Source organism: Zeus faber, assembly GCF_960531495.2.
Source record: "Zeus faber genome assembly, chromosome: 4".
NCBI lineage: Eukaryota > Metazoa > Chordata > Actinopteri > Zeiformes > Zeidae > Zeus > Zeus faber.
Genome location: NC_137191.1, coordinates 12428495 through 12452306, shown reverse-complemented (window position 1 = coordinate 12452306; position 23812 = coordinate 12428495). Strand labels below are relative to the sequence as shown.

The window sequence follows — 23812 nt, the reverse complement described above, 5'->3', positions numbered from 1 at the left end:
GAGATAAAAAAAAATGTAAAAGAAATAATTAAAATAACAGGTTTAATTTGTTACAAACTACTTTTATTATATTTTACTTAATAATGATCATATAGTCATTTTGGAACAGTCAGTCACCACACAACAGCGAAGTTGAAACTATGACGTCAAAAGGAGTATTTCAAATGTTGACACTTTGATTTAAGGAACAAAAGTTAAAACATACACTAAATGTATAAAACTATATATTATACTACAGCAGAAAAAGTTCATTTCAAGGCACTTTGGCATCTTTAAATATCATTACAGGTCTTATTATTCACTTTCGCATTTTGCTTATTACCCTTCATGTTGCCAGTCAACAATTACACAAATTTGAATTGAATCTACTCAAAATGATAACTCAATAAAACCAATGTAGTAACAAGCTTGACAGATGACAGGCTCAGGGGAGCCTTCAAAACAGCCCGGCCCTCGGCTGAGATTTCCTTATATTCGCGTATCAAAAACAATAACAAACAAACAAAAAGGTAAAAACAGTTGGTCGGTGTGCGAGACACAGGCCTGAGGATCACAACAGAGAACGTACAGTAAAGCAGGGGTGCAGTCAATGAAAGGAGTATTTGGTTGGGGAAACCGTAACATTGACTATTTGATGTTTTCTGGACACACATCCTGATCCTCAGTGGGTTGTTTTTCGGGTTGTTAGCCTTTCCACGCGTCCGACTCCCCCGGGTGAAGGTCGGGGATAAGACGGGGAGGAGACGGAGGAGAGGCACAAAGTCGGAGCGGACAGGGAGGGTTCGCAGTTCCGGCTCCGGATGGTAAACAGGTAGTTAAAAAAAAAAAAAAAAAAAAAAAAGGCTGCAGTGCGTTTCCATTGGGAGGGTTGGGAACACGCCGGTGATGGATGAGACGGACACATGCGAGTGCATCTTTTGCAAAGCGAGGGACAAACAAGACGCTGAAGCGCCCACGCCGCCTCCCACGGCTCCGCCCGTCCGTCCGTGCGTGCACACGCTCGCAGGAAGACATTTCAGGTGAAGACTCAAACAAGGAAAACATTTAAAAAAAAACACAAAAAAAAAAAAAAAAAAAAATTTGCACTACAATGACGTAGCAGTGTTCATATTGTGAGTTTGGCTGCATTGTACCTCAGTGGCAAGAAAATGTTAAAAGTTCATACTTCATGAACAAATTCTAAGCCAATGGTCTGTTCATGAATTGGAATCTAAATGATTCATATACACAATTATTTTCGATTACAGGTTTTATCACTAATATACTCAGTAATGTCAAATGTTTGGCTAAATTATTATTATTTTTTTTTTACAATTAGTTGTCAAATTTTAAATGTAAAATTGCATTAACTAGGAACATAATGAATAATTTTAGAGTACTCGATTTGTTATGTGAACTATTAGGACTGTTTCTTTGTGCACCAACTGTTAACGAAACAGTTATTTGAAAGAGTTATGAGGAAGAAAAGGAAAAAAAAAAGAAAAAAGAAAACCAAAAAAACAGGAACTGTTATCTGATTTGAAAAAAAATAAATGAATCACATCAGTTTTTAGGGGCGAATCTGGCGAAATGTTTTATACGTTTTCAATCCAAAATGTATGTTTAAATAAAGGATGTAACGGCTATGTACTGTAAACTTCCATCATCAGCCTGGCCCGGTTCATCAAAAGTGCAAATCCGATGAACAAGAGACGAGACACCGTCCAAGACACCGTCCTCCCGTTCAAGTCTTGGCGCCCTGATCCAGGGATCGCGGCGATTCCGTTTTCTCATCCAAGATTCCAACGAAAGCCAGTGACGTTGAGAGAGAGAAAAAGAGAGAGAGAGAGAGAGAGAGAAATCCCCGCGCGGGAGTCACAGGAGGGACACGGCCTCCAGGTTCTCCCTGATGATGGTGTCCATGACCACCTGGAAGACCACCTGGACGTTGGAGGTGTCCGTCGCCGTGGTGAAGTGGTGGTAGATGAGCTTGCTGGGAGCGGCGTTGAGCGAGACGAAGGTGGCGGCGATGAAGCGGGCCGCCGCGTCGACGTCGCAGTCGGCACCTTGGCGAGGGCGAGGAAATGCAGTGTTTTTATGATGTCATATCGACCTCTTTCAGACATCGGCCCTTCTGCCTGATCACCGTCAACATGTGCACGATGCAGATCATCATATCGGGGTGGGGGGTTGCAGGGATGGACGCCTGCTCGCGGGGGCTGACCCCAGTCCTCCGGAGTTTGAGTATTTCCACCAACATTTGCACGCGTGGTTTTCCAAGCTCTGGCTCGGGAGCCACAGGTGGGACACAGGGGCAGTTGATTGGGTCGCTTGATCAAATTGCACAATTTCTTCCTTCCATTTAAAAATTTCCTTTCTATTCACAGAAAACCATTTTAGAAATGGTCAGGTTACCTATCCAAGCGACAGTCCGTGTTTGACGCCGATATACTCACGCACTGAGACGTTAGTTTTCTCCATTCAGGGTTTAATGATCAGGCCGATATTTTGGGTCCTCAATGACCCTTATTTTATTTACATTTTTCCGAGAACTGTTCAGTATGTTAAACTTGAATTGTTCTCTTTGAAATCTTACCGATGAATTGAGGAAGGTAGAACCGGAGATGGCGCCCGGAGTGCAGAATCTTTTCTTGAAAAAGGTCTATCTTGTTCAGAAATAAAATCTGAAACGCAAAAGGAAAAAACAAAAAACATTTGAACCAACTTGAGAGCGACGACCAGAGCAGATCACGTCTCGGAGCCTCGGCTCCTCCACAACAACTGAAATGCACTGAAATATCTGCTCATCACCATATCGGCAGATTTAGACTGACTCAGTCCCGCGTGTAAAAGCTGCAATAAGCAACCAAAATACAAAGATGATAAATCAGCTCAAAAGTCTTGTCACTGCGTTTGCGTACAGATATTAAAGATATTGGAAATCAATAGTTGTGTTATTGCAGCAAGTGGTCACGGTAGGTAATCAAACACTATCTGTCCCCGGTAAAGGCAGAGGATCAACGGCTTCTTATTCCCAAAACCTCTTAGTGTTAGTAAAAAAAACAAAAAACAAAAAAAACAAATTAGACAAACAAAACACTTGTCCTTTCTGGTCTTTCCCTCCTTCATTTAACTTCATAAACTGAACGTACTTCAGCAGAACCTGCCGATGGAACGGATTTGATTGTGATTAAAAGTTACGATATGGGATCGTGCTTCCATTTAATCCCCAAAAAAAGCCCCGAATGTGATGACGTGGTGGTGCACTGTGTGTGTGTGTGTGTGTGTGTGTGTGTGTGTGTGTGTGTGTGTGTGTGTGTGTGTGTGTGTGTGTGTGTGTGTGTGTGTGTGTGTGTGTGTGTGTGTGTGTGTATAAATCTGAAGGAGAAATGCGGCCACATGATCGGATGCTGGAGGTGGAGGTCACAATCTCCAACCCACGTAAAACAAGTGTCATCAAACACTAAATGGTTCATTAGCGGTATAATACTGAGCCACACAAGCAGCGACATAAGCCTCCGACACACACAGGTAATGGCTAATCGGGATGGCTAATCTTTTAAACCCGGAAGACGGTGATTTCCGTTACAATAATACGACGCACACGTCAGCTGGGGTTCAAACAAATAACTGACAGAGGCAGAGAGGTCCCGTTGTTCACCTTCAACCCACTTGTCCACTCTGACCGAAGATTTTAAAATGATTACACGTCACATGCACTCACACAAGCAGGGGTGCAAGTGGGATGAAACGAGGGCTCCGAAGACTGCAAATATGAAGGATAAATACTGGGGAAATGATCATCAGGAGATATAAAGAATATAATGATAGAAGGAAATAGAAGACATCAGATATATGCAAAACATACGCAGAAGAGCCATAATCAGAACATGTATGTTTTCATACATGTGTGACACGCGCTGCTTTCTTCATGCGGTATACAAGGTGTAACTACAGCACTTTACACTCTTATCAGTGTTTATTTGTTGTTCAGCTTGACACACACACACACACACACACACACACACACACACACACACACACGTTAGGATGAATAAAACATCACTCCTAATTTTCATAACATACATAAGTCACGTTCACTCATTCTTCCCTGGGTAACTCACTCATTGAGCATAAACATGTTTAGATACGGACCTTGTGTCAACAAATCCTATCACTTAGTAAGAGAACCAGGTTTCCTTGACGCACAGAATAAATAGAATAAAATCTCAAACGGCGCCTTTCGCGTCACGCCGACGTTCCCGTTCTGAAGCCCAGTTGAGCAGAACCAAGCGCTTGTTACACGCTCACGGAGAGCGACGCTTCAACCAGGATGCCGCCGGAAAACACGGAGGGTGAAAAGACGTCACCTCTCCAAAACCCAAATCAATGACAACTCGCCGTTTAATTCGGATTGACAGAGGACTCTGAGACAAAAGGCCATGACTGGGAAAAGTGTGCACACGCAGGGTTTTTCCCCCGTGCGCCCTCTGCTTCCTGCGGCTCAACACAACGACAGACGTGTTTGAAGCTTTCATCAGCGTCGGCCGCACTCATCCATGTGCACTCTGTCCATCGGCGTCTCTCTCGGGGGAGGGGGGGGACTCCGGGGGGACGCACAGACGGAGTGCACAACCTCCCGTTTGGAGTGGTGGGGGAGGTCCAGGGAAGGACGCCTGAAGGGCAGCCCGTCATCACCGCCCCTGAGCACCCGCCGCCGGGGAGACGCAAGGCGGCAGAAATGCGACGGCGGCAAAAGGAGGTTTTTTCGTCACTTTATAATTATCCGCCAGTGACATGAGAGGGGCGTGCGCCCCCGTCTGCGGATTCACCGGCACACCCTCAAAAACCGATCTCGGAATGAGTTTGGATTTGGAACCTCATAAAAAATTCATGAATTCCAATCTCCATCATCACGTCAATATATTATTCATCTACACTTTTAGTCATGAAGGAGTTGAATAAACCTGACTTCAATCTGTCGTCAGTACTAACCTCTAATTTGTCTGAGGGTTCTTTTAGGGGGTGGAGTATGTTTACAGTGTTTTCCCCTCAAAAATATTTTGTCATTCGTCAGGGGAGGTGGATTTAAGCAATTGGTAGAGTGCGTAGAAAGTGTCCTACAGCCATACTTTGTTTTATAGTCTAAATTAATAACGAAAATGAGATCTGTAGCCTGTAAATCTCATGTTTCGGTCACTAGTTTCGGTGTGGTACCGTGTCGACGGGCAGGGGGCTCTGTCGCGCCCCGAAAATGAAAAAAACTTGCCCCTCTGCCTTGCGACGCTGAAGGAGACGGGGGACGGCCGAGCTCTTACCATGGAGGTGCCTCTGAAGAAGACGTTGTTGCAGATGGAAGAGAAAAGCTTCAGACTCTCCTGCAGGCGGTTCTGGAAGACATGGACGGACCACAACAGAACAGAGTGTTTTTTTGGAACTTTGACACCCAACGCTTCTCCACCGTGGACGACAAACAGGCCGCTCTCCCAGGCGGTTCTCGCCGCTGGGCTTTTTGTCAACCGCACCAGCTCAGGGTTCCGACAAATCTACTTTTTTGTTGTTGTTGAAACAGTGTGGTGACTTGTAAAATAACAATGTGTGAAAGTAGTCACACAAGGATATTATTGGATATTATTCTCTCATAGTGTTTTAAACGGCTTCTGCACAACAATTTTGTCATTGTTTTTTTTTTATTTTTATTTTTTTAACTTTCAGCCATCGGGTATTTTCTCACATGAAATCCAAGTACAAACAAGATACATTTTGTAACTTCGCCAACTCATCAATATTTCCTCCCAAATGATCCTGTGTTCAGCAGCCAAATACATCTTTAATATGCCAGACTATTTAATAAAACCTACAGCGGTTTGACAGAAAGTGAGCGAGCAAATTGTGATTGGCTGAGACGGGGGTGGGCGGGACTACAGAGAAAACGGCCTCTTTTCCTTGGAGGACATGGAGCCACGTTAGTCACGGTTTGTTTTAGTTTCTTGCTACCTTTTCTGATTTAAAGGGACAATCAATGTCGATCGGACGGGCCCGGGTTAGTGTCTAACACGGACAGAGAGGATTGGGCGACTCTACCATGGCGGCGTCTTCCACCAGGTTCATGTCGTAGCCGCTGAGCGACACCACGAAGAGGACGGCCCGCACGTCCTCGAAGCAGCCGATCCACTTCCTGCGCTCGGTTCGCTGGCCCCCGACGTCGTACATCCTGCAGGCGAGAGCGAGAGCGAGAGAGAGAGAGAGAGAGAAAAGAAGAACGCGTTGGCAACGCACAGGAATAACCTTTGGATATTGGGACACCGAGGGGGAAGTGTGCAAAAGTTAAAAAGCTGGAACTCAGAAATATTCACACCGGAAGTGCAAATGTCACCGTTTAGCGGGTGTCGAGGGGCGAAATGAAATCCGAGTCTGAGCGGCACGTCCTTGCGCAGGTTTCAATCTCCATCGGACTCCCAGTGTGTGTGCGCTCTCCGTGTGCTCATGACCTTCCATACTAATGGTGTGGTATTAGAGGGAAACTCAAATCAAGAATGATTGTGTCGCGGTGGGAGCGGTCAGGTGTTCCTCAGGCACGCGACACACTCCCATGGAACGCACACGCCAGCCAAGAGGAGGGGTGTGCCACGGATGGAGCGGAGTCATCCTTCTCAAATTTTCAATTTTGCCAAAGACAGTCACGAGATTGGCACATGAAGAGCTTGGAAAGGTCAACGCTCTCCAAAAGGAGTAGGGAAAACAAGGAGAGGAGAAAGTTGTCAGACCCCCCCCCCAATTTCACCTTTTACGGAGCTTCATCTTTTTACCTCAGATTTTAATGTAGGCCCAGTAATAAAAGGCAGGAATGATACTTCATATAAAACCATCGGAGGCATTTTAAATTGCTCCTCAGCTGAAGAGACAGTTCTTTGGTCAAACGGAGGCTTAAAGGAGACCTATTATCCTTCTCATCCTTCTCCTCATTTTCTGTCACATACGTATTCACAGGTACTCCTCACTAAACGACAGAGTTCTGTCCCTAGGACCAGGTTGTTAAGTCAACTGGTTGATGAGAGAGGACCCGTGTTATTTCATGGTAAGGGGGCGTGGCTGGTATATATAGTGTATATAGTGTTATTTCACAGTAAGGGGGGGTGGCCATTGCGAACACTAGTATAGTGAATCCTGACAGACTGCAAGAACGAGAGCGAGACTGAGAACTGTATATATAGTGTATATAGTATATAAAGTGTATATAGGGTATATAATATACAGTATATATATTATATATGGATATATAGTGTATATAGTATATATAGAATATATAAAATACAGTACAGTGTTATTTCATGGTAAGGGGGTGTGGCTATTGCGAACACTAGTGTAAGACAAGAGAGACTGAGAACGGTGATGAGATGAGATGTATACAGTGTATATAGTATATAGTGCAAACAGTATATATAGTCTTTATATTATATATAGTGTAAAGTATATATATATACATTATATATAGTGTATACAGTATATATAGTGTATATAGTATATATATATTATATATAGTGTATATCGTAATATAAAGTTACAGAGTAAAGAGAGGGGACGGTGGCTCCACCCACTAAAACAGCCCATTTTCAGACAGGGTGGATTGGACACATGTTAGAATGGCGGGAACGCATAACCTGAGGGGTATTTTCAGCACAACTTAAAAAAAAATGTTGGACCTCAGAGACCATATATTAACGTGCGCAAAAAGGAGCATAATAGGTCCTCTTTAAAGATGCAGCTGAAATGGTTCCAGGACTTAATTTCCTTATACTCGTCAATTGGACCAACTCGTTTTAAGTAACACTTCATAAAAAACGCTGATCTATGTTGATTTTATCTAGTCTTTTTTCCCCTCAAGACAGTGCGAGTGCCGAGTCCTTAGACTGAAAAAGACATCCTCTCCACCGTTCAAAGGTGATGCAATTATCCTGTCGTGTTGTTCGGTGTTAATAATTGGGAGAGTATGAGGTCGAAAAGTTGTAAGGATGTTTATATGCATATGTCTTGGTGATTCATGGACGGACCTGTAGCTTCTAATTTGCATGCAAACACACCTGCCGCGGACAATCGCATGTCAGCGAGTTAATGACCTGGGGAAATTCACAGTTCTCCATTACGCTGTCGATTAACGATTTAGATAACAAGGTAATAAGACCCGAGCGACCCTTCTTCAGGGAGTGCTACGGGGTGGCCGGGGTCTCTGCGCTCCAGTCATTTATCATTGCTCATGGAAATCCACACGTTGTGTTCCAGGTCTGCAACCAGAGCGACACCTTGTCAGACAAACTGGAGAGGACGCGTATCTTCGGATTGTTTAGAGAACTCTATATATATATATATATATATTCTCGCCCCCCCACACGGCCAATAGAAGCAAACTTTAAAAAGGTCTGTGATGACGTATAAAACCTTTACCAAGTTATAAAAAATGACTTCCCCCGACACACACACACACACACACACACACACACACACACACACACAAACTGTCTTGCCGATAGAAAGCGACACAGGTTTGGCACCACCACGTTTCAGACCCACTCATTCAGTGGGCTTTTATAGCCTGTCTACTTAATCTCCCTCTGCATCGAACATACGTGCACAGAGCACACATAAAGACAGAGGGAGAGAACGCATCAAAATGCACCACGGTTAGAAAAAAAATTTAAATCTTTAGTCCCAAATGGAAAGACGGGTGGAGAGTCAAGAGTCTCTGGATGCTCGGAATGTGCAAGAATCGCACATAAAATCATTTTCATTTTCCTCTGGGCTTTTGAATCCACTGTCACCTTGGAACTGTAGAAAACAATGCGTACACACGGTGCATGTGGGGGCGGTGACTAGAAGAACTGGTGCTCCGTAATTACACTATGGGACCAACGACCTTCATCTCAATTATTCAGAATATTAACAATTGGTCCCGTTGTTCATTTAATGTGCTTTAAAGACAAAGAAAAGCGTTGAGATTGGATGCCAAAGCCCGAGAAAACACCAACGTAAATGTTGAGTATTTTAATAGCGAGTAAATGGCTACAGCGTTTAAGGGATACAACATGGAATATAGGAGCCACATAACCTTATTACAGAATACGATTTTACTTTGGATCAGGCAAAAAGTAAATCATTTTCGAGGTGAAGATGTCAGGCTTTTGGGATTGCGTTGTGGTTTAATATTGTTCACACTAATGACTGCGTCACACCGTTTCATCTCAAGTCCAAGCCCAAATATGCACGAAACGAGTTCAGGCTCATCCGTCTTCACATATTAATATTGTCATATTTGTAAAACTTTACGATTGTGCAATTAAAGAGTCGTACTCCAAACTTCATTAGACATCAATAACAGAAGAGAAATGATCCTCCCTCCCTTTCTCTTAGTCACACACCATAAAAAAAACAAAAAACGCCTCAACTTCTAAACCCCCACGATATTGTTTTTGCTGCAGAGTTGCAATTAATCACATCAACTTATGCTAAGCTCTTCGTCAGCGCTGTCGGGCTGATCCCTCTCTAAACCCGTGATACCCATCTGCTCCGCGGGGACAAACACCTGTGGCAAGAACTCTTGTTTAAGCAATTAAATAAACCAAATAATTAATCTTCAAGAATTCATATTGAAACGAGGGCAAGTGAGCAAGGACGTTGCCAGCTGCCGGGCCGCCCAAAGAAGTCGCAGCTGCGGCGCCCTCGTCTGCCGATGACGGCATTCATGACGATCCTGGGTTGAAACCTTTTTTTTTTGAAAATCCATCTTTGAATCCATGCGAGTTGGGAAACTTTTCCCTCCCCGCCGCGCCTTAAACCAAGCGTAGGAAAAAGGGATCCCGTCCAAAAGTTGCACGAAGTGAAGGGAACGCGTCAGTTTCCAACATTTGGCAAAAGTGCGTCGGAAGATGAAGGTGAAACGCAAACCTACAAAGCAGAGGCCAAAATCCCCCTCGCGAAACGGAAAGGAGACGTGACAAATCCTCAGGATGCGGAGGCGTGCGCTGACAAACTTGCTCGGCCAATAAAGACGTTATTAAGAGCTGAGGTATTATATTTACATTTCAATTTGATTTGCATATGAAATGTAATCTCTAGCGGCGGGTGATGGACGGCGATGAGGAGGTGGCGACAAAAGCTGTGATTTCATTTGCCGCGGAAGACGTGAGACGGAGGCGAGATCATCTGGTTATGGTGACGCGGTCAAATAAAACCTGAAAAATAAAACTCAAAATGGCCGGTCGGCTACCTACGACATAATCGACGCGTTGGATCTCATCCTACATCGCGTGGATGAGATCCGACGGGGTGCGCGCGTCCCACCTCGGGGGCCCGTCCGTTCCACCCGCCAACCCAAACCGAGCCTTTGGATTTCTCCATCGAGAGCCACGTCCGGGAAACACCGCGTCTCTGCGACACGTCGACCACTGGAGTTCGACGCGTTGACGCGGACACCAGTCACCTCGCCGAGTTTGTCTGGCGACTGGAGGCAGATTAGGCGGCGAGTGTTATGGCACCGCCATCGATTAAAGCGGGAAATGCTCTTTTGACATCAGCTTTGGAAGCTCAGATACCTAACCCTCTGCACTCCCTGATAAAGTCCCCTAACTGACACAGGGCGTGTGTGTGTGTGTGTGCGTGTGTGTGTCGGGGGACGAGACATGCTGAAGGAAGGCGTGTGTGTGTGTGTGTGGGGGTAAGAGTGCAGCGAATTGATGTATTTAGTGAGATGGCCCATCTCCAGCGCACATCTCAGCCCCGCTCTGCGGCTGCACAGAAAGATAAGAGCTCCAGAGCCGAGTAGATGAAGGAAAGTCCTCTGGCGCGACGTCAAGCGTGCTGCTGGAGAGAAGCGTTTCCAAAAAAAAGTGCCGAGTGTCTGCGCGCGGAACTTTAAAAGAGAACGGTTACAATTTGGGGGCTTTTGGGGGAGATGGTCTTCAGACAAAACAAGGAAAACTGGAAAAATCTTTTAAGTTTGCGGGTTAAAAAAATAAAATAAAAATAAAAAATAAAAAGAAGCTATTAAGGATGGTGAAGTACTGTGTTTGTTCAGGTTGCACTAACTGAAATGAAAACACTCTTTCTGAGAGACAGGGGAGAGAGGACAGCACCCTGTGGGACGCAGCCCAGCGTCTCTTAGTTTGGGTGTCAAGCAATCACCCTATTGTTACTCTACCTTTTATTACTCCGCCACTTCCTCCATGCTCCCACCGTCTCACTTTTCAGGCAATTCAGACACATTCATAGACATTGGTCTCAATCGTCGAAATCTGAAATTGTGGACCCTGCTTCTAGCGCCACCAACTGTTTATTTATTTTTTTACATCATTGTCTTCCGCCAGTCAGATTTTTCCGTTTTTTATTTTATTTTTTTATTTTCTGAAAAAAATATCTTTTGACTCTCTCCTCCGAGGCCATTTTGTCCTATTTCAACCGAACCAACTCCCGTTTTTTTTTTTGTTTCTCCCGTAGAGTTTTGAAATTCGTCTCACCTTACCCGCCACAAGCGCAACGTATTGGCGACATTACCGCATAAACAGGAAGTAGGCGTATCTTCTGAAAACCTGGTCCAATTTTCACAAAACTTGGTTCCCAGGTCCAGTTTTCTCTACTGAATCTACTGTGACCTGTTGCTTCCCGTTGGCCTGAAGGCGGCGCTGCACTAGACAATTTATGAAAATGGTCACTACTCCTAGACTGCGTGTCTGATTTTAACGCAACCAACATTAGGACACTTGCGGCTGAAGTCTCTATTGGCTCAAGAAAGATGAGGTCGATTGTCAAAACAAGATGGCCGCCACAAGCCTATCAACATTCAGGAGCCTAGATGCGGGGTTCAATTTGTCCAATCTTCGTGGAATTTGGTGGATGGAAAGTCCAAGGGGTCAAGATGAAAGAATCGTATATTTCCACCCACAGGCGGCGCTACAGTCATAATCTGAATGATGCAACACTGAATTGGCAAATCCCCCGCGCAGGGGGACCCACAGCCGTGTGTGCGGTGTCATATGAAGCAGCTCCTCATGGAAAATCGACTTAATGGAGAAATGACTGACTTCCGCCTTCACCATTTCCGCCATTTTGAATTGTCCGAAAAACGTACTTCCTCCGAGTTCATTCAGGCCTCCAGACTTACCTTTTCTACTCGTAGCATTGGTGCTCCGACTGATAGAGGCGTCAAAACAGTGTGTTTTTATTTTTGACAATTTTTAGGTTATTTTATTTTACGTCTCCTTATGCATGGAACGAAACAAGCACGGTGCGTAATGTGGACACTTTCTCCGCGACTCTCCTATACCTATATATAATGACAAAATAAAACACTTTAAGACTGTCTCCATACTTGCAAGTCGCGCTGGTTCTCCTAGTTATAAAATCTTGTCGCAATGTCTCCAAAAATGGTCACAAATTTGACTTAATGATTGCAGTCTGGAGCCCTGCTATCTGTCCAATTTCAACCAACCCAGGTTTATTGGATTCTTTTAATCTTTATTGTTCAAAGTCATCAAGAGAGTTCCCCAACTCCAAACAATATGGACGCAGTCGTTAACATTTTGGCGAAAGCGCTGCAGGAAGTGCTCCCGCGGGTTATCTCCCAAATAGGAGCCTTTCTGTGTGGAGTTTGCATGTTCTCCCCGTGCTCACATGGGGTTTCCTCCACCTCACGTCAGTAAGGACCCCCACCCAAAACATGCACACATCATCGTCTGACCAGCGATGGACAAGCATGTGTTGTAGTGTGGTGTGCTGTGTGACAAATAAAGATTGTTCTTCTTCTAGCTTGTACACGCTCGGCCAGAGGTCATACAGTGTGCAAAAATGGACGCATGGATATTCTCATTAGGCGTTTTCGTACAGAACAGTTGTGGGGACACTCTGAGGGGAACTAGGAACTGGGGAGGCCCCCGAGAACGAAATACCTTCAAGGGCTTTTTTTCTGGTTGTATTCACACTGCACCAGAGCGATGCAGCTCGACCGGGCAGACTGTCCTCAGTGCACCGGGGGCGAGGGACCGTGAACCCGTCTGGACCAACCACCGTGCACTTACGTCACTGATGGCTCGATTCCCGCCTGGGGCGCTGTTGGCACTGTGCTCCGGGCGGGTTATCTCCCAAAATAGGAGCCTTTCTATGTGGAGTTTGCATGTTCTCCCTGTGCTCACATGGGGTTTCCTCCACCTAACGTCAGTAAGGACCCCCACCAAAAACATGCACACATCATCGTCTGACCAGCGATGGACACTCGTCACCAGGTCCCCGGGCGCGTCCATGAATGCTGCCCACTGCTCCTGGCTGCGCCCCCGGAGGAAAGACAAGCCAAGGATGGGTAAAATGCAGAGGAACCATTTCACCGGCCACCATCCAAAGCATGTGCATGTGTGTGTGTGTGTGTGTGTGTGTGTGTGTGTGCGCGCGCGTGCGTGCATGTGTTGTAGTGTGGTGTGCTGTGTGACAATTAAAGATTCTTCTTCTTCTTCTGAAGGTTCCTCTCAGTCCTCTCAGCTAAAAAGGCTCCTCAAAATGGAGTTCTAAGAACTACGACCGTTCCTTGTTCCTGCAGTGCCGAGGAGAAGAGGAAAGGAGGAAAAAAAAAAAAAATAATAAAAAAAAAAAAAAAAAAAAAAGGGAACGGTTCCTCCTTAAAGTTCTTAGAACTCTTGAACTTGAACCTCCTGCGGTGAGAAAACGCTTCTACAGTAGACTGATTTCAAACATCAAATTCTCAAACATGAGCATCCTTTGCACGTTTCGCTCTCTGGCCGAACTTTTTCGCCGATGCAACTCTGCTTCCCTGTTGGAGGTCAGGAGTCAGGTCCCGCTCATTGCTGCTGGCAGCTATATTTATGCTTGTTTTAGTTTCAGACAAGTGAAAAACTAACAGAAATAAATTAAAATCCTTTTACTTGCCGTTCACTGCAGAGCTGACTGTACCGCCTCCCCTACGTGACGTCAGGTTCAAGTTTGTGGCCAATTTCAGATTTTTAGGTGGCCATGGTCAATCGCATTACAAAAATTAGTGCAGTTGTAATTCTGAGTAACATAAAATTAAAATACATTTTTTAATCAAATAGCCCACACATTAATTCACTAGGTACGCCAACCTGCAACCTCTTTAAGTTATTTGAAGGAAGAAATGTTTAAAAGGCTGATCTGAATCAGAAACAGTTTTTTGTCATCGCAGGCATTTCTTCACGTCCATAGAGAGCCTGATCCATTTAGACTTTTTCCATTTTGATTGTTTGAGCGTAAAACCGCCTAATAACTACAGAAGGTTTTCTGACTCATGGCCCACTTGAAAATCTAAAAGAGGTTTGTGGGCCAAGGAGCAGCACGCAGCGACCTAGCACAGACATCGTCATTCGACGTGGTGTTCCAGGAGTTTCATAATACATTTTTAAGATTTTTTATGAAAAAAAAAAAAAAAGGAAAAATAACAATTCAAATCTGTATGTTCGATGGGCCGATTGAAAATCACCGCAATAGATGACAAAATGAAACAAACGATAACACGTCTGGCTGGGGGGGCGTTTACCTGAAGAGGAGGTGGTTGACTTTGAACTGGGTCTCTATGACTCCTGTGGTCCTGAGCCGCACGCGCAGCACGTCCGTCTCCGTGGGCACGTAGACTGGGGAGGTGATACGGCTCATGCTCTCAAAGAAGCTAGACGGGGGGGAGAGAGAGAGAGAGAGAGAGAGAGAGAGAGAGGGGGGGGTTGTCAGAGAATGCCAAAAACAAGCCTGCTATAAGATCTCATAACTTGCAGAAAAACTGAAGATCAAAAGAAATGAAGTCAGGTTATCAGTTGTGTTTGTCTAGACTCATGTGCCACTCTGCTAAGTAGTGTGTGTGTGTGTGTGTGTGGTGCCAGGCGGCAAGTGCCGTGTGCAGTGATAAGCAGAGGGCCCTAGCGGCACATCCCCATGTTGAATATTCATAGAGCCCGGTTGGCTCTGCCTTACAGCATTAACACACCCGGGCGAAGCTTTTTAACCCAAACAGATGAGACGCTGCCATCGATCGTGATAGTCTTGAGTTGTGCAGTGTGTGTGGGGATGGTATCCATTTTACACACACACACACACACACACACACACACACACACACACACACAGACAAAGTGCAGAGGGATTCGCACTCAGACAAACATTATCGTAGCTCTACCTGGCCGTGACATTCTAAACTAGTCACCTTGAATCAGTTACTTGGACAGCTACACACACCCTGCCGCTTACAAACGCACAACGCACCGGACCCCTCGGGGGCGTAGGGGTGTGTGTATGCGTGTGTGCGTGTGTGAGCACCCGTTCACCCGAGGAGAGAGGGTGGTGACAGTGATACACAGAGCTTCTCAGTGGGAACTGAGTGGGGTTGTCAGTGTGGATAACCTGGCGGCGGAGGCCTCTCGCCGGGGCGGAGGACGGGGAAAGGACGGCCTCCTGGCGGGCGCCGGCACACCGCCTCGGCCCCGCTACTGGCACGCATGTATAACACATGCGCCTCGGCTCTCTGCCAACTACAGCGTAATTGTTGTTGACGATCACGACTTTCATTTCTTTTGCTCTCGTCGCTCGGCCGCGGCAGCAAAAGCGGCGCGTGCTCTGCGCCCTCGACATCACGCTCATTGATCCATTCGTCCCGTGGACCCCCTACCGTGACGTGTTGCCTGTGAGCAGTCACATACATGTGCAAACTGCGTAGCTGTGGATCCCATCTTAGTGGTGTTTTAATTCACATCCACCTCGCATCCGTTCATCAATTTGGCTAATAGGCATTTTCCTCCCTTCCCTTCACCGGTGCCCATTCCCTCCTCCCTAATTCCTCTTCAGTGAGCTGAGCCTTATTCCCAGTGACCAACAACATACGGCAGAGCATCAGTCCCTAATTAACACGCCCACCCCCCACACGTCTCCTCAGGTGTGTGTGTGTGTGTGTGTGTGTGTGTGTGTGTGTTCTAAAAGCACTTACTACAGTGCAGAGTCATTGAGCTCGTACTCGTATCCCCGAGCAGCTGCGGCCCGCACCCCCTGGTCGGTCCACAGGCAGCAAAGGGCATGGCCCAGGAAGGGAAACAGTGCCTGGTCCTCGTCAAAACACCGCCCACAGGACAGGACAGAGTGAGCGTGGACCTGGGAGGGGGGGGGGGGGGTGAAAGAAAGCACGGATGGAAAGGCAGACTAATGGATGGGTGGAGGCCACGGGCGGAGGCCTGATGGAAACGGGATGTTTCATGAGAGAAAGGCCAGATTAGTCTGGTGAGTGTCCGGCATTCTTCTCTCTCTCTCGGAGCTGGGAGGAGATTAAGGTTCCGATAAAATGAATGAGTTCTGATCCGTGACAAAAAAATGAGCGCGCACGCGCGCACGCACGCACGCACACACGCACACACGCACACACGCATACCTGACATTTAACAGAGGAAACACTACGGTCGTGATTTCCCACCAGGATGTGGTGAGTGGGTGGTTAGTATACGAGCTCCGATAACTTTGACAATAAAGTTCACATTAAATTGATCCTGACAATAAGACCCGAGCACCTACTGCAGCTTTCCCTTTCTCTCTTCCACAAAAAGCCCACCGAGCCCCTGTCATTATCGCTCTGATGCTCATTTGAAAGTGGTTATTAATGTAAAGAGGAGCTCGGCCCAAGTGCTGTTGATATAACAGGACGGCAGAGCACCGCACATCGGTCCATGACATATTCGAGTTTCTCTTGGTCTGCATGAGCTCTTGGGTACACACACAGTCGCGCAGTGTCCAATTTGTGTGTTAATGTGTGTCATTTCACGGAAAGCCACGCACACTCTTCACGTTCATTGTCCATTCTAGAGAGACCCATTCTAGAGAGAAGGTGAGAGAATTACACGTTCATTGTAAATTAATAATGGAGTGAGACCCAAGCCGCTGTCAGAGCATTTCGTTTGAAAGCTCTGTGTAAAAGTGGCTGTGGATAGAAATGTGTTTTTGTGTGTGTGCGCACTTATAAATGAAAACAATTGTGGCGGACACTAGAATGCTGTGGGTATGCTGCCCTCTCCTGGTGATCATGTTGTTGTGCAGATAAACATGGATAATAAGGATAATAATAATGAAAACAATTGAAAAAAGAGGGGAAAAAAGATGGAGAAGAAAGAAAGAGCTGGCCGGTCAAAAGGAGAAGACAGACGGGGACACCTGGAGGCGGGCAGACAGAGTACCTTGTTCTTGCTGTTTGCGAGGTTGATGCGAAGGGCGCCCATGCCGTGGAGGACAAACTTCATGGAGGTCAGCAGGTTATCCAGCACGGCGGGCTGCCAATGTCAAGGAACAGAGGTCATGAGCGGGAGTAGCCATGGCAACGGGGCAAAAGAAAACATGGAGGAAGTGTGTGTGCGCGTTTGTGTAACCCCTCCCACGGAGAGGATCTATTAACCCTTGTCGAGGGCTCCGCACTAGATTCACTTAACCAACATGAAGTACCAGCTCTGCTTTAGCCACAGGAAACTTGGTGACATTGATAACAGGGCGAGGAGGGGGGCGGCGCTCCCTTTCGTGCTCCCCGTCTATCTCCTGCGCCACAAAAGATAAGCCCACGCATTCCATCACGATTCTATCACAGTCTGGTCGCTTCTGAGGTCCCCGCCGTCATGCGGCCCTCAGGGTGTGTGAGGCGAGATAAGTCGCGGCGCTGACAAGGCCGCGTGGCCACTGACCCTGAGGTGTCAGGGACAAACGATTCTCTATTAGGAGAGCTCTGCGCTGACGTCCCGGGCATTGATTTCTGTCAGAAATAAGCCTCTTCCTGTGCATCCGCCGGTTTACCGACCCCATCTCCAGACGAGGGAAGAGACAAGCAATTAACGAGTAACAGCAACGCCGCAGGCAGCGGTTAGACGCCCCCGCGGGCTGCACCCCTATTTGCAGCTCATAGAGGTGACATTTTAGAAAGTCTTTATGAAGGAGTAGACTTGATACAAATCTGTGAACTTGTGCTATATACTGTATGTCGAAGGCAGTGAACCGAGAGAGCGGTTTCAGTTTCTTACTTTGAAGATGACATTCATTCATCTGGTTTTCGGATAATCATAGGGTTTGCGATATGGAAATCCCAAGTCCAATGATATGCAAGGCTCAGTATAGATCCTAAATCGATGTAAAGGGTGTGAATGGTGTGTGTTCCTGTGATGCACTGGCACTCCATCCATTCGTTCATTCATCCCTGCCTCGCATCCACAGTAGGAAAATAAATCAAACGCTGTGAGTCACTTGTTTTTGTTGAATACTTTGCTCATCATCACTCTGATGCACCCTTGGTATAACTACAAATGATAGCTGTTCTTTTTCTAAGCTGCCGTGGACAAAAGTGTCTGTCCAGCGTTACTGGACTGTGGACAGATTGGATGCTATGAGAGAAAACGAAAATTGGGAACGGCTGGACTCGAATTCAGAGAATCCAATAATGACACTGAAAACGCGCGTCTTCCCCAAACAAGCCCCTTCCCCTCACAGCATGGCCACCTGTAGCCGCTCATCCGAATGCATGAGGTGAATTTTCCTTCCACGCCTCCCCCTTCTTCTCCCTACTTCTGCCTCTTCATCAGTTTCACCCCTTTGCTCCCACTCCAACACAGGGCCCGGGACAGGGATGGTGGGAAAGAGGGAAAGGGGGGGGAGTCTCCTTGACACCAGACACCATTCACAAGTACGGTGTCTCCATCTGGGTCTGCTCCAAGATCTACCATTTCTGTTAAGACCTAACTCTGAACATTAAAATGCTCTCATATTCTCTAAATGATAGACAGAACACACACACACACACACACACACACACACACACACACACACACACACACACACACACACACACACACACACACACACACACACACACACACACACACACACACACACACACACACACACACACACACACACACCTTTGTAACCGAATACCACACTATCAGGATAACGTCACCTCTTTCTAAAAGCAGTGAACAGACACAGGGGGTGTGGGTGTGCGGTGCACGCGGTCTGCCGCCATTGTTGTCTCCACTAAGTGGGACTAATGACGCCATTGCCGCCGCTCACCCTGCGGATGCACACACTGTTTTACTGGACCGATGTGTTTACAATGGGTAGGGAATGAATTGACTTTACGCAACACTATAGTTTTCCTTCCTAGAAAACAAACAACTTGGCTTTTGTGACTCCCAAAGGGTTAACAGCAACAGCCCGTGAAGTTGGTGTGTGTGTTTTTTCATTCCAAAACCGCAACAGAGGAATGTAGTTGAACTGCCAGCAGCCGGATATTCCAGCATTAAGCAGAACTATTAAACTCTATATACCGTGTGTGGTTAAAAAATGTATATATAATATATATTTTTTATTTTTATTTTTATTTATTTATATATATATATATAAATATAAAAAAAAAATAGAAAATAAATATATAAATATATATGACTAATAAAAAATCTTGAATATATATATAAATATAATATATACAAACAAAAAGAAAATTTTTATAAATAAATAAAAAAATATATATATTAGTTGTATACATTATATACTAGTGAGATGATTTGATCATATACCTCATATGAAAACGAATGTGCTCTCAACTCTTAATAATGATAATAATAATGTTGATGCTCAGAGTGATCAAATTACAGTTTGATTGTTTACCAAGTCATTTTGGAACACATTGTCTTTATTTTGAACGCAGTCCTACCGTTGCATCACCATGTTAAACCTTGTACTATATACACACATGGATGAAATGTTCTCTCTGTAAGAAAAAGGTCAAGCACGGATTCACTCTGTGCAGTTGTGATACACCAGGGTAAATGGGCGACGAAAAAATATAAGCTTAAATCCTCACACTTGGCGGCGAGACCAGCTCCCCAAACAGAGGAAGAATACTTGGATAAGGATTCTTAAAAACAACAGAAGCATTCCAGGCACAAAAGAATGAGTTCACAAAAAATTAATCATTACCTTTCAAGCAACTAACACATGCAAGCAGGTGCACACGCACACACACACACACACACACACACACACACACACACACACACACACACACCCTTGCTTTTGTTGACATAGAGCTATGTGCAGTGGGAGACGCTCATAGGGGCATGGAAAATTCTGGGAGCCCATCTTCAGCTTTTTGCACAGTCCAAACAGGCCGAGAGCCTGAGGCGAGGCTACAGAGACAATAAAGGAGGGATGAGACACTGGAGCCCCCTCCTCTGCCGCTCCTTCCCTCATTTCTGTCCAATTGTCAATCCTGTCATGGTGCAAACGCAATATAAACACGGCTGCAGGCAGGGCCAAGAAAGACAGACAGGATCCTCCAGGAGTACGGAACATTGATAACTAGTTTTCAGCAGGGATCGTTAGAGCTCGGGGAGTGGCGTGTTTACTTTGCTACTGGTTGGGTGGAGGTGCTTGTTGTAGAGAGCTGAAAATTAATAAACAATCATGTGCGCATGTGTGTGTGTGTGTGTGTGTGGGTAGGTGTGAGAACCTGGGGTGTGTGCATCCATATTTGCTCAGTTCAGAACATGGTGTGTGGGTTTGTGTGTGTGTGTGTGTGTGTGTGTGTGTGTGTGAACTGTAATTTAAGGGTGTCCTCTGAAGACAAAGGCAAAACCAACTGACCATGGAGACAAAGGGTGTTTGCATTGCATGGGTTCGATATTTTGCAATTGGGTAAAAGCCAATTTGGCGAATGAAACTATGTGTGTGTTGGAGACTTGAAATGCCAGAGCAACTGGCTCATCTCTTTCCTTTGTAATTGTCTATTCAACCACATTTGCAAACAACAATGTTAGCCTCACACCAGGATAAGTGTTCATAACTCACGAGCTATCATCCGTTAAAAAAAAAAAAACAACAAAAAAAACAAAAACCTCATAACTCCAAAATGCACTCGAGACAAGGGTCCCTGCGTGGAAAGAATCTGGAGCAGGAGGAAAAATAAACTCTCTGAAGGAGTTTGAGTCTTTTATGTTGAGGAATCCATTCCACCCTCCACTGCCCCCCTCCCCTCCCTCAATCCCAGGAACAAACAGCACCTGTATTCAGCATATTATAGCCTGTGTGTGCGTGTGTGTGTGTGTGTGTGTGTGTGTGTGTGTGGCCGGGCCTTTGTGCAAGGACCAAGACCACAACAGTTTTCCCCCCCCCCCAAATATTTCTCAAGCTGACTCATTCTCTCTCTCTCTCTCTCTCTCAGCCTCAACTTCCCTGACGCAGGAAGAGAAAGATCCGGCTCAAAGCGAGTGCATTGCACAACTTTATAATGACAATCGACGGCAGCAGAACACACGTACATACTCCTCCATCTATCTGAGCAGGAACGTAATATTCAATATGGTAATACTGGTTGGGATACTTGTTGTCTTGGGCCGTTCAAATTTGCTTTGTCCATTCATCTGATGATGAATGAATGTGGGAAGAACTTGGGCTTGGGATGCGACTATGATCACAATGGAGAGAAAGACAAGTCCCCCCCCCATCTTATTTTAGATTTACCGTCAACACTTGCTTGTTACGTTAAAGGGGACCTATTATGTTCCTTTTCAACAGGTTAATTTAGGTCTCTGAGGTCCACAAAACATGTCTTGAAACATTGTCTGAAAACACCGTTCGGATTTTGCATTCTAGCCATTCTAATATGACTCAAAACCGCCCTGATTCGGGACGCTCTGTTTCAGTGGGTGTCGCTTTAATTGAAAACGCTGCTGCTCCCCACGCCCACTCCGGAACTGTTTGCCCCAATTCTGTGAGCCCGTTGTATGAAGTACGTCAACTTTCACTGATTTCATCTCATCAGTCCACCAAAATCTGTTTCTGGACAAATTTGAGGCGAAAAAATAAGCAATGCTGTTGCACGATCATCACTCGTATTAGATCTACAAGGGCTCATTTAAAGGGTTGTTCCGACTTTCGTTGCCGTGCTCCAAGCTTGTGGGGGAAAACCGGGACTGCGCACGTGGGGATTTTTTTTTTTTTTTTTTTAATTCAATTAATAAACGTCTGTAAAAAAAAGAAATACATCTACAATAAAAACACACTATTTTTATTGGTTTTGTTGTGAGAAACGCACAGCGGATCGCACACCGCAGCCTACAGATTATCTACCACATACTTTTTTTTTTTTTATAGAGAGAAACACATGGCAGAATTATTTTTTAAATACTAATATTTCCGTCATCTGCAGTTCTTTCTTTCCTTTACAAGTCTTGTGCAGGTCTGCGAGCGAACAACAGAGCAGTTCCCAGGACGCTTGTTATTCTCCAGCCGTGGGTGGAGTTACTCAAATGAAGGGCGGTTCTAATTCTATTGAGGCCCCGTGTGAGGTAGGAAGGGGTCGTAAATCCAAACAGCTTGTTTCATCACGTGGTTTATGAAATAGATAGCTCCCCCCCAAAAAACTGACTGGTTGTCTTATTTCACAGTTTGTGTGTTAGTAGGCCCATCAGAGACCCAAAAGTATGCACAAGCCGAAAAAGTGAGTTTTTCCATAATAGGCCCCCTTTCATGACAAGACCCTGAGAGATCAGCTCCAAAATAAGGGAGAGCGAGACTGACAGACTATGGAAGAGAAAGGGAATGTGTGTGATGCGAGGCGGGGGAGATAGAGCGGGTTGGAACAGATAGGAGAGATAAGGAGCAAATAGAAAACGCATCCTGAAGAGGAGGAGGGAGAGGGAAGAACAATGAAGGGAAAAGGGAAGAGGGGCCAAGCGGAGTGAAATAAAAGAGGAAAAAAAGGGAGCGGACGGCGACGACAGATGTGATGTGAGCGTTCTCATTTCCTCTTTTAGGAAAGGCTCCCAGCTCGGCCGCCGCTATCCTCTACCTTTCATCTCTTCTGATCCTGCAGCCTTGCATCACATCACGCCATCTTTATTTTCACTGCGTTCAACTTCCAAACAACGGCCTCTGGACACGGGCAGTTATGGAGAGAAACACGGCAAATGGCGTTCACTATCCACTTTCTATTGAATTTACAGAATTTACCTTCGACTGTATCCTCAATCTCACCTCAGTGTTATTCATTTGTTGTTATTGATCCACAGATTTATATATATATATATATATATATATATATATATATATATAATTTCCTCTCCTCCCCCCTCATTGTGTACTGTATTTACAGGTGAGTTACAAGCCACTCCCATTGCACAGAATTCCAGCACAGAGTGCCACTGTGTGGTAATAGCACCAGTGAGAAATAACAATTGGGACTTTTTTGTTTGTTTGTTTGTTTTGTTTGCTTGCTTGCTTTTAAATCCGGTGTGTTCCTAACCTTAAAGCTGACCAGCTCCTGTTTGGTGAAGCCATTGCTGTGGATGATCTTCATCTGCTTGACCAAGGTGCTTTTCCCACTCTCTGCAGCACCTAAAAAAAGAAAAGAAAAGAAAAGAAAAGAAAAGAAAAGAAAAGAAAGAAAAAGGTGAATACACCTCGGAGCACTTCACCCCCCGTGGTCACAGCAGCACGCAGTGCCCCGGGGCCCGCGGTGGGGGATCCGAGCCGCCCCTCCTCACCCAGCAGGAGTATTTTAACCACGTTCATCTCCCGTTTGGCACATCGGTGCAGCTCCCTGTCGATGGTGGAGCTGTGGATCTTGGCCTCCTTCTCGTCCTCCGTCACTTCCGAACCCAGGCACAGTCCCATCGCGCCGGCGCATCTCCTCTCCGCCCGTCCGGCGGCGAAACGACGCAGGACATCCCCGGCGCTCCGCACCGAGTGGCGCGGTCACCGCGGGTCCACCGGAGCGGGGCAAACGGCGTCGTCCGCGCACTCCCGGCTTCTCGCTTTC

At 45.8% G+C, this 23812-nt stretch overlaps 1 protein-coding gene across 1 annotated transcript; it reads right to left on the bottom strand.

Annotated features, from left to right (window-relative positions):
- Positions 1 to 1854: 1854 nt before the first annotated feature.
- On the bottom strand, positions 1855 to 23667 carry gnav1 (guanine nucleotide binding protein (G protein) alpha v1; the record flags this gene model as incomplete). The annotated part of the gene is made up of 9 exons (XM_079999033.1): positions 1855 to 2045; positions 2576 to 2663; positions 5298 to 5369; positions 6064 to 6193; positions 14528 to 14656; positions 15962 to 16122; positions 17193 to 17285; positions 23297 to 23388; positions 23538 to 23667. 9 exons carry the CDS (start codon positions 23665 to 23667, stop codon positions 1855 to 1857), a joined length of 1086 nt encoding a protein of 361 aa, XP_079855159.1.
- Between the last annotated feature and the right edge of the window lie 145 nt (positions 23668 to 23812).